A 15,165-nucleotide genomic window follows, 5' to 3' on the forward strand; every position below is an offset into this window, starting at 1 on the left:
AATGGGACCATTTTTTTTTCTGAAAATGAACTTTTGGTTTCACTGCCTTCTGGATATAGTATTTTGGCTAGTTTTTCAAGGTTGAAATTTCCAACATTTTACCAAAAACGTCACTATTACTTCAAACAGGTGATCTCAGGAATGTGAATATTTGGTAGGAAAAGAGGAAGAACGAGGTAGACTAGAGAAAAGACAAAGTCCAAGTTGTCAACCATTGTTTTCAACATTCTAACTTAAAATTTTTTTAAAAACGTTATATTGTAAAAAGGAACAACCAACTGTTCTGGAGCCTTAAAAAAATCAAGAGACCTTAAACCAGGCTTGAGAAAACTCTAACAAGGCAAATTTTATTTTTTTCAAGTTATAAAAATATGTCCATGTCAAAAATACAGTCTAGTCCATATAAGAGTAGTTCCAGCCATTTAAAAGTTATACAGAATTTGGAAAAAGCAGTTAATATACAAGTCTTAAAACACTGAGTTCATAAACAGTACACAACCACTCATTTCAGTTATTGCTTGTTATACGCAGCTTTTACTTGAAACTCTTCCTCTTAAGGGAAAGGGCAGTATGTGGGCAATCTGATTGTTGCTGCTAAAGCTGTGGTTTTAAAAAGCCAATCCAAAATTAGAGTAAACTTACTTTGAGTAGAATATAATATGTAAAGTTTAGTCAGTACTACAAGAAGGTAGGACGGTGTGGTCTAAATTGCAGTTCCATCCCCTTCTACTTAATTCTATTTTGCTAATATACCAGAAATGCAATGTGTAGTTTGCGACGAGTAAATGAATCACCAATTTTCAAATTAAGTGACAAGAAACATTAACTTTGAGTTGCAATGCAGAAACAAAGCTGGCACACCTAGTGTAAAAACATGAAAACAATAAATTCAAGAATGGAGAAACACTTAAAGCTTAACCAAAAACCAAAGCTAGATTTCTTTCTCTTTAGATGTTGAGACATAAAATGAATCAACTGGTTCTTTTGAAGTTTATGGGCTTATGAAGATCTGCTGTTCTGTTTTCTCTAAAAAGACAAAGTGTTAGCCAAGTAATAGGAACATGTTTTATAACAGCTCTATTTGCTCAATGCCATATGGAAGAACAAATCATAAGATTAAATAATTTTAACTTTAAGTAGTAAAAAGACCATGCAGTTGACAGTGTAAACACAGAGAACAAATCACTCACTTTGGGGGTGGGTAGTACATAGGAGACTTTTGGCCTGAAGTTCACATGGAAGACTTAGAAGTTAAGGGTCCCAAAGAGGGAGTGATGGCTTTGTTTCCAACTTTCCTGTCAGACCCTGTTGGAGGGTCAGGCTTATTGCTGACATTTTACCCCCATAAGTTCTTGAACAAACTGAGACATATACTAGTGATAAGTGTGAGGTGAACTGGAAAAATCTTTAAAAATAATTCTTAGAACAAAAGTGGCCTTCATGACCATTTGGTTAGGATACTTATTAATGACTTAAATCCTAAAATTAGGCTACATTTTTAGGAGGTAGAAACAAGTACCAAAAGTGTACCACTTGGCCACCCCGCCTTGCTTTTGCCCAACCTCGGATCTCTACACTTCTCACTTCTCATTCTCCCATTAAAGCTCTTAGTACTACTACGATTCACTATCTAAAGTTATAGACCTGGAGCTGCCAAGAAAAAGCTTTCTTAAGAAGTTTTGCTTTTAAGCCACTGAGTGTATCTAACACTCAGGTATCAATCGAGAACATTTTACACCTCTCTAGAAGATTAATTCACTTAAGAAAACATGCCAACATAAAAAAAAAACACCTACATTACTTAACATAAAAAGACTACTAAACATCTCTACATGCCATTCTAGTATGTCAGAGTACTTATGTAAACCTAAATTAGTAATGTGTTCATTGAACTGATTTGAAAAAGCCTCATATTTAAACTGCATTACCAGTGTTTACCAAAAATAGGTACATGTTGTACTACAAAATTAGCCTAATAACAAAAAAAAAAAACCACTCCACTTCCTCCCAGAGAGTTACATTGTGCTGATATCCCATAGACAGTACTATAAAGGGATTTCATTTTTGCAATACACTGGGCTCACAGTGAGTATATTAGTACAGAGACCATGGGTTTAATGTTACTGTAAGAATGTCATTAGTGAAACATATATAAGGCATGTAGAAAACTAACATTAAAGCTCTTAAGGGCAATGATCTAAACTGGCAGCTGCTAGAAAAGGTGCCGCTAGGAATAAAAAATATTAAAGAAATTTAATTTCAGCACATACTAGTTTTTAATGGTTCCACAATGCAATGAACTACTACTTATAAGTTTCTACTGCTGGAACTAATGGACCAAAAGAGAATGGACTTTTGTCCCCTTTAACTACTTTCCCAATCTTGAAAACGGAAGCAGTCGCTTGCAATCTTCCACACGATATTGTCAGCAGTAGACTGAGCAGTCAGCAGGAAGTTCTGGTTGAAGTAGTGTTGTCTGTTTCCATCAAACTTCACAGTTCCACTGGTCACCACAAGAACTGTAGCCTGGGCCTGAGTAGCTTGCTCTTCACCCACACAAAAAAAGAGAAGAGGTTGGATTCTCTCTCTAAGTAAGCAGATTTTCAGGTTTAAACTACACTGCCTAAAATTTAACACTAAAAAAAGTTTCATAAACTTTCTTTACTTTGCACATTATCTTGAGCATGTGCACCCAAAGCCAGAAAACTCAATAATCATTTCAAAGATATTAACATTATTTTCAGTCCAGAAAGATTTTGGGTGCTCTAAAGTTTAAAAATAAAAAGCTTGTATCTAGAATAGGACCATTTGGTTGCTGTATTTATTAATATTTCATTGGGTTTCTAAAAGAGTTTTGTCGTATTTTGCTTCTTAAGCTTTCTTTTCAAGAACCATAAAGAAAAAAAAAATCACACTCAACTACTACTTAAGATGCTTAGGACCCCACCTAGAGGTTAATCTTATAAACTGCATCAATCTACTACCTTGAATCAAATTCTGTCTTGCCAAAAGTCATCCTTTCACATAACAGAGTGAATTTCTGTGAAATTTTAATAGGTTGTAAGATAATAAAACACATTAATCAGAGATAAGGTATAATTTTTCTCTGGAGACATTTCAAGGTACAGAAGGCAACAATTTATTTAGGGAAAATAGTCATTCCTCTCCATTAACAAAAATCATATTAAGGCTCAATTTGTCACATGACTTTTACTAAGCCATAATCACTCAATCCACCAAAACCTACTAGTGGTCCTCTGGAGAGAGATACATCTAAAGGAAGACCAAAAGTTTGATTTGACAGCTAAATTCTTCATATTTAATTTGCTCAAAAAAGTAATTATTTCTACCACTGAAAGTGGCTAGCTGCTTTTGGTGTTAAAGTTCACTGCTCACTAAAGGAAAACAAAGGAAGTATCTTAAAAGACCATGATCTTACCATGAACTGGCTGGCAATCTAGCATATTGACCTGAAACTCACTAGAAGGCAACACGTCAAAAAACTTAGTTAGGGCTTCCAGCCCTGTTACAACATTTCCATTCCATACTAAGGTGGCCTTGTCCAGATACAGCCTGGTTAGTGCCTAAAAAGAAAGAAAAAAGAAAAAAGGGAAAGTTTTTTGTTTCTGGGTATTTTATAGAAATGGATTGAAAGGTTACAGGTAGTACCTAAACATTTTTATTGTTCTTCCTCCATCTCTCCTTCCCTTGCCCCCTCTCATGGGAAGACTGTGTCAACAAGGTATGTGCCTTATAACGTTGGCTTTAAATAGACATTATCCTGCTTTTAATAAACTAGGCAACTAGCTAAATACTTTTTTTTTCATATTTCACTTTAGCCGCACTGAGAAAACTGTGTATCAAACTGGAAGAGTTTTTTTTTTAAAGTTTTGCTCTCTGTATTAAAATAAATTAAATGATCACAGATTTCAAGCCCATGCAGCCCCGAACCAGTTTTAATCTCCCTCCCTTTTCTAATTCTGTGAATTAACAAACTTGTCAATCAGGTCCTACCTGTACACTTCAATCCTAGTGTTTATATACATGTGAGTTATTTAATGTTTGAACCATTTCATGTTGTATGTGTTAGGAAGCATTCGTTCCTTTCACCACTATGGAAATAGCATATTTAGTTCAAAAGAATCAGGAGTACTTGCTAAAGCAGAGTCTTTGATAAGTCAAGTAAGTTAAAGCTCAAATAAGGCAGAATTCAAGAGTTAACTTTTTAGTCCCAGGAGTCAGTCACAGGAATTTAGTGTGTCACAGGACACATTTGCTTAGCTCTAAAATTTAACTTTGATTAATTTAAAGGGCCAACACATATCTGGACTCTGGAAATGAACTGTGTTTCCTTTTTTGGGGGGCTACTTTGTCTTTGAAGGCACCAAGGCACAATAAGCGTCCATTGTTACATCGCTTGTCCCTGTCCCTTGTCATCAAACGTCAGTATCAAGAACTTTTTAATCTTCTGCCTTAACAAAATAGTTTTTAGAGATACTAACTTCTGTACCTACAGCATAGACAAAGTTCTCTAAATCATAGTCCTATTCCGATAAGAGACCTAGGCAAGACTCTCCAGCACATACTAAAATAGTTACTTAGAAGATGTGGCTCAGGGATAAATCACAATGAAAAAAGCTGATGAAGTCAGAACTTGCTCTGCTGAAGACTAAAAGTATCCAAGCCATGCAGATTCTGTTTGTGAGTGCCAGCTACAGCTGTGAGCTTTAATTGAAAATTATCAATTAATATATGAATTTAAAGGGGCAAATCAGGGAACAGTCCCTGTAATGCAGACCCCCTTCACTAGCATGAATACTATTTTAACCATATTGGTTATACAATGGAAGAAAAAAATGTAACATATTTAAGTAAATATACATTGGGTCCCATGATAAGTGCAGTAGTTAAATTAATTCCCATTTACCACCCTAAAAATAAAATGAGGTTAAGAGAGGTTAGCAACTTGCCCAAGGTCACAGAGCTTGGCAAACACAAAGCTGGGGTGTGATTCCAGAGTCCACACTTCCATAATGCCATACCAACCCCTCCTTAAGCAATGTGCTTTTAAGGAACACAGTTATCACTTATGCAAGTCAGATGAATGGCTGGATCAGAAAAAAAAAAGAAGAAAGAACTGGTATTTAATAAAGAGTAGTAGTCTATAACACTCACCTGTCTTCTCTTGTCCATTGTCTCATAGTAAATATTGACAAATTCCTCAGCAGCTTTGCATGCCTGATCTACATAAATTTTAAAATCCTACAAGAAAAATTTCATTAAAGTGTACTTTACCGCCCCTCCAACCCCTCACAAACACAAAATCACCAACAAAAGCTGATGATTTATTTCAATCACTTTGTAGCTCCATACACAGTCCACATTTTTCCACATAAATTTGGACATTTTTAACGTTAGGGCTCAAGTTTCCAATTTTCATTATTTTTAAGAATGTATCTTCAGGAAATATTCATCCTTGATTAGTCAATTTCACTTTTTTTCTTACTTTAAATATAAATTTATAATCTTTGCGTGGCAACTGGTACCTTAGGCTCCCAGTATTTTACAAAACATTTACCTTAATAAAAATTATGCAGTCTGAACCTTAAAAAAAAAGAGAGAGAGACGGGGCGGGCGAGGGGCGGGCGCGGATTGCCATTGAATAAATTAGGAAACAAGCGAGAAGTTATTCAAAAGTAGTTGAGTGGGAAAAAAAATAGAATAAGTTCAATGAACTTGTTTGAAAAGCTAGGTACCTAGGAAACGTCCTCACATTACGTAAAAATTCACCGGCGTTTGTAAAGGATTTTAAAACCGAAGCAAATAAATGCTGTTGCGGTTTTCTCCTTCAGGAAGATTAAGTACTTTCTTCCCCAGCCATTTACCAGCCCAGCCTATTATCTGAATTAAGAACTAGTTTCGTTTCTGTCTCAGGCAACTTAAAGTTATTTAGATCGAGAAAAGATTACAAGCCATAAGCAACAGACCCCAACATTCCGGACTCTCGCTATTTCCCATCTCAGGGTCCTTTCCAGGATCGGAAAAGCGACTGCACGGCCCTGGAGGTGGGCGGTCGGGGGGATAGTGGGGGCTGCAGAGAGCGGGCCCCGCCCCCGGCGCCTGGCGGGCTGGACCCTGATTCGCCGCTTGACCACGTGACAAGCAGCCAGCCCGCCCCAGAACCCCTCCCCTCAGCCGCCCGCGCCCGGGCACCCTGCCGCGGCCGGGGCACTCACCATGGGCCTGGCCATCGGGGTGGTGCCAGCAGCCTCTTCCGCCGGATTCCCTGAGTCCCGTCGTGTCCTGCTCTCTTGCCTGCGGGACGATCAAATACTTAGGAAGACAGAGAAACCCGCCAAACCCACAGAATTCTCTGCCCGCCCATTCTCTCCCGGAAGCAACTCGGTCCGCTGTTAAAAGGACCCCGATGTACCAACCTTAAGTTCAATTCTGTTCAGTTCCGACCATACCCTCCCATTCGCCTTATGTATTCCCTCGTTTGATATTTATTAACTTCGTTTGGAAGAAAAAAACACTCTGCTTTTGCAGCTGGACAATTTTAACAAAAGTATCCATTTCTCCAACATGCCCAAGGGCAGCAAAAAAAAGACCTATTTAAGGCGCCCAATGGGGAGACTCCTTTGCTCCAGGAGGTGGGGCCAGGGCTAGGTGAACACCAGCGAGGAACGCTAGGAGACCTGCCTGAACTGTAGCTAACCGGAAAAAAGGGTGAAGCTTGGGGAAAAGCGTGCAACCGTACTGCACATGCCTGGTAGACAAACTGCTTAGAGTGCTGGAGCCTTCTGGAAAAATCAATCTTCACCGAATTAAACCCCAGCGTCTCAGTAGTAGTCCTAAAATCATTCACTATTTTGATTTGGCACTATTCTGTGGAAAAGGTTCGTTTGGTTCTATTCTGAAAGGTCTTGCAGACCTCAAATGAAGATTAGTCTCTAGGGCCATTCACCACCTTCCACAACGCACCCTCTAAAAATATTTAAAATGTTACCGAGTGGTGACCGCAAGCAAGGTACTTTTCTAAGCATTTGAACCCCATATTCACTTCTTACAATAACGCTATGAGGTAATCATCTCTTATACAATTAAGACACAGAGTGATTAAGTAACCTGCTTAGGGTCACAAACTGACTGGAATTCAAGCTCAAGCAATTTACCACTTCAACCGGACTCGACTCCCCAGTGTCCTTCAAAACTGCTCATCTCAAAGTCCCCAACAAACCCGATATCTCGACAGTCTTACCGCCCATGGCTGGTGTGTGGCTGCTCATAAGCATCACCACTGCTTCCTTGGTGTCTTTCTCTGTCTCCTTGGTGTCTTTCTCTGTCTCCTTGAGACGACGAGCTGCTGCTGGATTTTCTCATACTTGAACCTGAACTTTCCATGTCGGCCTCTCCTCAGTTTCCTCAGGCTCTAACGGCTGCAACTTCCCAGCATGCCCTGCGCCCCGCTCTGAGCCCCGTTTATAGCGTCACTTCCGGTGGCGACTTCCGCTTGAAACCGCACTCCTCTGAGGTGGTCTCAATCGTTACTTGTTTGCTACTGAGTCTCAATACATCGCCAGCACCGCCCTCAACCTCCTCTCTGGGCTCCAATTCTAAGTGTTGAATTTCCCTAAGCATGAACACCGGAACGCACTACAGGCTTCTCAAACTCGGGGAGTCCAAAATTTAAACGCATTATTTCCTCTGCACTTCTAATCTTCTGTATTCTTTCAGTCATCTATGCTTGAATTCTTGGAATATTTTTTTTGGTGTCTTCCCCCGCCATCACCATAATTCATTCCTTCATTCAACAAATACTTATTGAACGCACACTATGGGTGAGGCATTGTGCAAGGTTCTGGATATACAGTGGTGAGCAAAATAGACATGATCTATACCCTCATGAAGCTCACAGTGTAATTGGGAGTCATAGACAAAAAACAAAACAATGAATTACAGAGGAGTTCCAAGTAACTTGCCCAATTCTGCCCATTCTTTTTTTTTTTTTTTTTCTGCAGTACTTGGGCCTCTCACTGTTGTGGCCCCTCCCGTTGCAGAGCACAGGCTCCGGACGCGCAGGCTTAGCGGCCATGGCTCACGGGCCCAGCCGCTCCGCGGCACGTGGTATCCTCCGGGACCGGGGCATGAACCGGTGTCCCCTGCATTGGCAGGCGGACTCTCAACCACTGCGTCACCAGGTAAGCCCTCTGCTCATTCTTCTTTTTTTTTTTTTTTTGCGGTACGCGGGCTTCTCACTGTTGTGGCCTCTCCCGTTGCGGAGCACAGGCTCCGGACGCGCAGGCTCAGCGGCCATGGCTCACGGGCCCAGCCGCTCCGCGGCACATCGGATCCTCCTGGACCGGGGCACAAACTCGTGTCCCCTGCATCGGCAGGCGGACTCTCAACCACTGTGCCACCAGGGAAGCCCTCTGCCCATTCTTTTTTTTTTTTTTTTGCGGTACGCGGGCCTCTCACTGTCGTGGCCTCTCCCGTTGCGGAGCACAGGCTCCGGACACGTAGGCTCAGCGGCCATGGCTCACGGGCCCAGCCGCTCCGCGGCACGTGGTATCCTCCGGGACCGGGGCATGAATCCCTGTCCCCTGCATCGGCAGGCGGACTCTCAACCACTGCGCCACCAGGGAAGCCCTCTGCCCATTCTCTAAAGAAATTCTCTCTCTCTCACTCCCCTCTTTCTCTCTCTCCTCTATACTCAAACTTTGACTTTGATTGCTCTATTCTGATTTTTTCAAAATTCTCCTAATCTTCTAAAGACCTATCTTGGTCTGGTCTGAGTTTACCCTTCCAGACTTCTCTCCCATTATTCACCAACATTGGCAAAGTTAACTGCTGTTAAACTGCTGTTTACCAAAAGTGACTCATGTTTATTGCTTTATAGGTAATTGCCTTTCTTGATTGAGAGCTTAGAATGTGTCTGGATTTATTATGATTTCATTCAATCCTCACAACCCCTGGAGAGGGAAATATTATCTACATTTTTAAGAATTTAAACTGAAGTTCACAGAGGTTAAGTTGGCCAAGGTGACGCAGCTAGTGGAGCTGGGATTTTAACTCACAGCTGTCTGATCCCAGAATCTCTGTTCTTAGACACTTTGCTATTCATGCATTTGCTTATACTATGTTTATTTTGGAATGTTTATTCCTTCCATTTACAACTGCCTTTCAGGGACCAGGGCAGGTACAGCCTCCTCCATGAAGCCTTCCCTCATTTCATGTCCCCAGAACCCCAGAAGATGTGACCTGTCCTTTGGCTATGAGGAGTGGCTGTTGGTGTGGGGCAATAGTGCTGGGGGCTAGAGGAGCATTGGGAACACTGAAAAGGGACAACTGAGCTAGAGGTAAAGAGAAGGCTTAGAGTTTTGCACTGAATGTTTGCACAGAATTTTGTGCACTTTTATTGATGTGCTACAAGGATGGGAGGTTGGGTAAACTGATAACATGAAACCAAGCAGGACCCTGAGGGGCTTTCCTGGGGACAAAACATCCTATGTCTCCTGCCTCTTGTTTGTAGAAAAGCTTTAGCATCCTAGGCCTTCCCTGAGTTATTTTTTTAAAATATTTATTTGGCCACATCAGGTCTTAGTTGCAACACGTGGACTTCTCTCTAGTTGTGGCATGTGGGTTTTCTCACTCTAGTTGTGGCGTGAGGGCTCCAGGGCATGTGGGCTCTGTAGTTGTGGCACATGGGCTCCAGAGCGCATGGGCTCTGTAGTTTGCGGTAGGCAGGCTCTCTCGCCGAGGTGTGCGAGCTCACTATTTGTAGCGCATGGGCTTAGTTGCCCTGCAGCATGTGGGATCTTCGTTCCCCGACCAGGGATCGAATCTGCGTCCCCTGCATTGGAAGGCGGATTCTTTACCACTGGACCACCGGGAAGTCCCCCTTCCCTGTGTTCTAAAGAACAAATTTAATCAGAGAAATAAAGAAACAAAGGAAAACAGTCAGGTAAGACAAAATAATAAGAATGTAGCCATAAAACAAAGTCAAAGACCTTTAGTTCCTCCTTAGGGGCTATAGATAATATCCTGAGTTGTTTTGCAGATACTAAAACCTCCATCAGGTAGAAGAAGTTAACTGCTGACCACCAACATGTAGACCCCAGACCAGTTGGAACCAGAAGTTTGATGATGTTGGTGTTGACTTCCAAAGTACCACCGAGTTACCTCACCACCAACCAATCAGAAGAACGTCCATGAGCTGATCAGGCACCCTGAGACCCTCTCCCTTACCTTGCCTTTAAAAACCCTTCCCTGAAAGCTATCTGGCAGTTTGGGCCTTTTGAGCATGAGCTGCCCATTCCTGCTTGACCCTGCAGTAAACACTGTACTTTCCTTCACCACAACCTGGTGTCAGTAGATTGACTTTGCTGCATGTCGGGCAAATGGACCCATGTTTGGTTTGGTAACAAACACAAAACGCGCTGTTGGGCTCTGGTTGGTCAGAGCAATGAATTTAAACCATATGAAAACTATGTTTGGGGGGCAGATGGGAACCAGGTGAATAAAACACAGAATTGGTCTTCACTAAATAACTGCACATGTGCAAAAAGTGGGGCGAGTGATTAGGAAGGGTGTGAAAGGGCTTTTCTTGGAACATAGAATGGCATCTTGGTTAAATAAATTGTTGTTGGCACCAGTTGGGTTTAGATCCTGGCCATGCCACTGAGCAGCTCTGTGACCTTGGCCAAATTACTTAACCTCAGTCTCCCAATCTATAAAATGGAAATAATAATGTTAATACATATTTCATAACATTGTTGTGGGAATTAGATGAGTCAGTGCCTGGTGTACAGTCCCTGCTTGAGGAATATTATTTTCCTACCCATGGCAGAGATTATGCGGCCAGCCCCCTATTTGAGAGTACGAAGTTGGGACAGATTAGATAAATTGTGGTGTGTTGAGAGGCATCAGTACAGTTCAGGAGATGGTTGGGGGGTCTGGAAGAGCAGACTGTAGGAGCAATAAATTGGGTTGATTAGGATTGCTGTGGCTATTCTGTGCAGCCATTTCTCCTGGTCAAGTGTAGACCTAATGGAAATAAACCTCTTTGGAGTTACCAATATCCCTATCTCAACCTTCGCCTTGCTCTTGACTTGAGAAGGACTAGTCTAGACCAGTCAGGGAAGTGATGTGAGCAGTCAGTCTCTTCTTCTCAGGTCTCTGACTGGCAACCAGACTGTTCACATTAAGTCTCCTGCTCTACCGGCTAAGTTAGCCAGCCTGTTCACATTAAGTAGTGCTTTTAAAAACAACTTTATCGAGATACAATGCATATCGACCATTTAAGGTGTAGAATTTGGTGGTTTTTAGTATATTCACAGAATTGTACAAGCATCGCCACGAAATTTTAGAACATTTTCAATGCCCTGAAAAGAAATCACTTTCCCATTAGCAGTCATTTCCCATTCCTCTTTCACCCTAGCTCCTGGTACCACCAATGTACTTTTTATTTCAATAGATTTGCCTATTCTGGACATTTTGTATAAATGTGGTTCTTTGTGTCTCAGCGTAATGTTTTCAAAGTTCATCCATGTTGTAGTATGTATCAGTACTCCATTCCTTTTAATTGCAGAATAATATTCCACTGTTTGGCTATAACATATTTTATTTATTCATTAATCCATTGATGGGCATTTGGGTGGTTTCCATTTTTTGGATATTATGAATAATTCTTCCATAAACATTTTGTGTGGACATGTTTTCAGTTTTCTTGGGTATATACCTAGGAGTGGACTTTCTGGATCATACTGTAATTTATATGTTAGAAAACTAAATTCAACTCAGTAAAATTTTGAAGATCTTGCTGGCTTTATTCAACAATTCATGAATTGTGCAGCATCTAATCTAGCAGATAGAAACATATTCCGAAGAGCTATATGAAATGTAAGACTTTTATAGTCGGAAGGGAGCAGGAATAAGGAAGTTATACTAGGTAAAAAAATGAGTTGGTTATTGCAAGGTTAGTTTCCTTTAGGGGATGGTTGAGGCCTATCAGGCAGATTACCTAACTAGTGATGATCAGGTGATTCTTGATTGATTGGTTTAATATTCCATTTTTGGGAGAGCCCAAACTGTAATTAAGTCTTGGTCTGGTGACATGAGGCTTAGCATAAGCAACTCCATTTTGGTCCTGTTGTCTCATTTTTAAACATATGTTTAACGTTTTAAGGAACTGCCAGATTGTTTTCCACAGTGGCTGAATCATTTTATAATCCCGCCAGCAACGCATGAGGGTTCCAATTTCTCCACATCCTCACCAACACTTGTTATTGTCTATCTTTTTAATATAGACATCCTAGTGAGCTCAAAGCGGTATCTCACTGTGGTTTTGATTTGCATCTCCCTGATGCCTAATGATGCTGAGCATCTTTTCATGAGCTTATTGGTCATTAGTATATCTTCTTTGGAATCTGTACATTCAGATCCTTTGTCTATTTTTAAAATTAGGTTATTTGTCTTTTTATTATTGAGTTTTAAGTATCTTTATATATTCTAGATACAAGTCCCTGATCATATATATGATTTGCAAACATTTGTTCTCATTCTGTGGATTGTCTTTTCACTACTGTGGAGCTGTAGAGAGGGGTATGGGAATAGGTGAGTAGGTCAAGTTATAACACTACAAACCCTGCTGTCTTTATGGATGTTCAGCAGGTTTTCTTGAATAAGTATTCCTCAGATTTTGCAAGTGTTTGCTTAATTTCTAGAGTTCTGAAAAATTAATTTTGACAATTTTTGCTAGTGTTTTTATTGCTTTTATGGAGGGGTGGGTTTACAGAGGTCCTCACACTGGCATTCCAGAAATCCTGCCTAGATAGCCCTTATGCATATCTTTTTGAAGACATTAATAATAAATAATAAATAAATAAATAACAAAAGTCTGCCTTTTATTATTTATATATTTATATTCTTTACAAGGTTTTAAGTTCCTGTGGCTAACCTTATGTGTTTTTCATACATTAAACACTCACTCATACCACAGGTATTGAGTAAAAACCTTACATGGAGTAGGTGGTAAAAAGTGAATGACCAAATGAAATTTCATTCTTTTTTATTATCCCCATTCTGAATCCATTCTGAAGGAAGTGAAGATGTGACCTAATTTCTTATAAAGGGAACTTTTTCTTCCTGTCATGATTGAAGTGAGAGAATAATCCATTTTCACCTCATTACTTTTCAGTTGCCTCCTTTATGGGATATTCACAAGTCTTATCTTCGGGAGAGAACAAGTCTTTCAGCTCTGCTGGAAACTTTTTCTTCAAGTAATTATTTTCAGAAGCAAAACGTACAATAAGGCTTTTGTATTGGTTGAGCTCTCAGGTTTTGGGAAGTCCCACTATCATTCTGGCTCAAACAGTCTGAAAATTTCTTAGAAAAATGTGAATTATCATTGTCAAGACATCATAATGTAAGCTTCAGACAGGGGCATACGTTTAATTAACAAGATGAGAAACTAAGATCTGCAAGTTTTCTTATCTTACTTGGCTCTAGCTGAGAAGTCTCCTTCATACTAAACACCTATGTTTTTTTTCTTACCTTCTCCCTGCCATCTAGTTCCAACCTTTTTTCTGCTCCCATGTATTCAGTAAAAATAAACAAAACAAAAAGTTCTCCCCCTGCCACAGAAAAAAGGAAAGGAAAGAAAATGTTGCTAGGGGCTTAATGCAGTCACTCAACTGTTCTCTATTCTTTTTACCTTTAAGTATATGTTTTCCTGATATCAACATAGATCTACAAAAATTTTTGTTAGTATTTGCTTGACAAAACTTTTTCTCATTATTTTCTTTTTAACCTTTTGAGTCCTTATGTTGAGGTGTGTCTTTTGTAAATTGCCCATAGCTGTATTTTTTTTGGGCTTGATAATATGTCTTTTAAAATGATGTATATGTCCATGCCACTCTCTCACTTTGTCACAGCTTACCCTTCCTTCTCCCCATATCCTCAAGTCCACTACCAAACATAAAATAGCTAGCTAGTGGGAAGCAGCCGCATAGCACAGGGAGATCAGCTCGGTGGTTTGTGACCACCTAGAGGGGTGGAATAGGGAGGGTGGGAGGGAGGGAGACACAAGAGGGAAGAGATATGGGAACATATGTATATGTATAACTGATTCACTTTGTTATAAAGCAGAAACTTACACACCATTGTAAAGCAATTATACTCCAGTAAAGATGTTAAAAAAATCTACAAACAAAAAAAATAAATAAAAATAAAATGATATATAATTTACCTACAGTAATGTTCATAAAGTTTAAGTGTACTGCTTAATGGATTTTACAAAAGTATCCACCCATATAACTAACCACTAACTACATCAAAACAGAATATTTCCAGTGTCCCAGAAGGCTCCTTTCTGTCCCCTCTCAGTCAATATTCCCCAAAGGTAACCACTGTAATGACTTTTATGATTATAGATCATTTTTTCAGTTATTTAACTTCATATAAATTGATTTATATAGCATGTACTCTTTAACATCTGGCTTCTTTCACTCAACGTTAGTGTGAGAGCATCCAAGTTCTTGCATTTTAGCAGTAGTTCATTCGTTATTTATAAGAGCTTCAAAATGGAAACAACACAAATGTCAGTCAATGGGAGAATGGACAAGTAAACTGATCTGAGGGGAAAAGAGTTCAATATCTCATCATTAAATAATACGCTAGCTTTTAAAAAATGCCCCTGATTTAGAGAAGTCCCTTTCTATTCTTAGTTTGGTGTGTATGTTTTTTTTTCTTAAAATAATGATCGGGTGTTGAGTTTTATCAAATACCTGTCCTGCAAGTATTGGCAGCTTTCTCCTTTATTCAGCTAATATAATAAATTGCATTGGTTGACTTTCAAATACTTAAGCAAGATTCATTATTGAGATACACTTCACTTAGTCATGATTCATTTCATACATTGCTGGATTCCTTTTGTTAATATTTTGTTTAGGATTTTTTCATCTATCTTCATGACAGATATTGGCCTGCATTTTTCCTTTCTTGTTGTGTCCTTGTTAGGTTTTGGTATCAGTGTTCTGCTGGCCTCATTAAATACAACTGCTTTGGCTTTCTCTTTTGGTGTTTGCATTGTTATATTCCCACCCTTTATACTTTTAACTTTTCTGTATCTGTTATTTAATCTGAGTCTCTTTTAAGCAGCATGTA

At 39.8% G+C, this 15,165-nt stretch overlaps 1 protein-coding gene across 2 annotated transcripts; it reads right to left on the reverse strand.

Moving 5' to 3' along the window:
- Nucleotides 1-321: 321 nt before the first annotated feature.
- On the reverse strand, nt 322-6,396 carry NXT2 (nuclear transport factor 2 like export factor 2). 2 transcript variants are annotated; one of them, XM_030835770.3, is made up of 4 exons: nt 6,237-6,396; nt 5,176-5,262; nt 3,440-3,584; nt 322-2,546 (listed from the first exon to the last, which is right to left on the reverse strand). In XM_030835770.3, exons 1-4 carry the CDS (start codon nt 6,249-6,251, stop codon nt 2,365-2,367), a joined length of 429 nt encoding a protein of 142 aa, XP_030691630.1. In that variant the 5' UTR covers nt 6,252-6,396; the 3' UTR covers nt 322-2,364. The 2 variants fall into 2 exon arrangements, with proteins under 2 accessions (XP_030691630.1, XP_030691631.1); XM_030835771.3 differs by lacking the exon at nt 6,237-6,396 and adding an exon at nt 5,988-6,082.
- Nucleotides 6,397-15,165: the final 8,769 nt, after the last annotated feature.

The sequence above is a fragment of the Globicephala melas genome, chromosome X, assembly GCF_963455315.2.
Source record: "Globicephala melas chromosome X, mGloMel1.2, whole genome shotgun sequence".
Lineage (NCBI taxonomy): Eukaryota > Metazoa > Chordata > Mammalia > Artiodactyla > Delphinidae > Globicephala > Globicephala melas.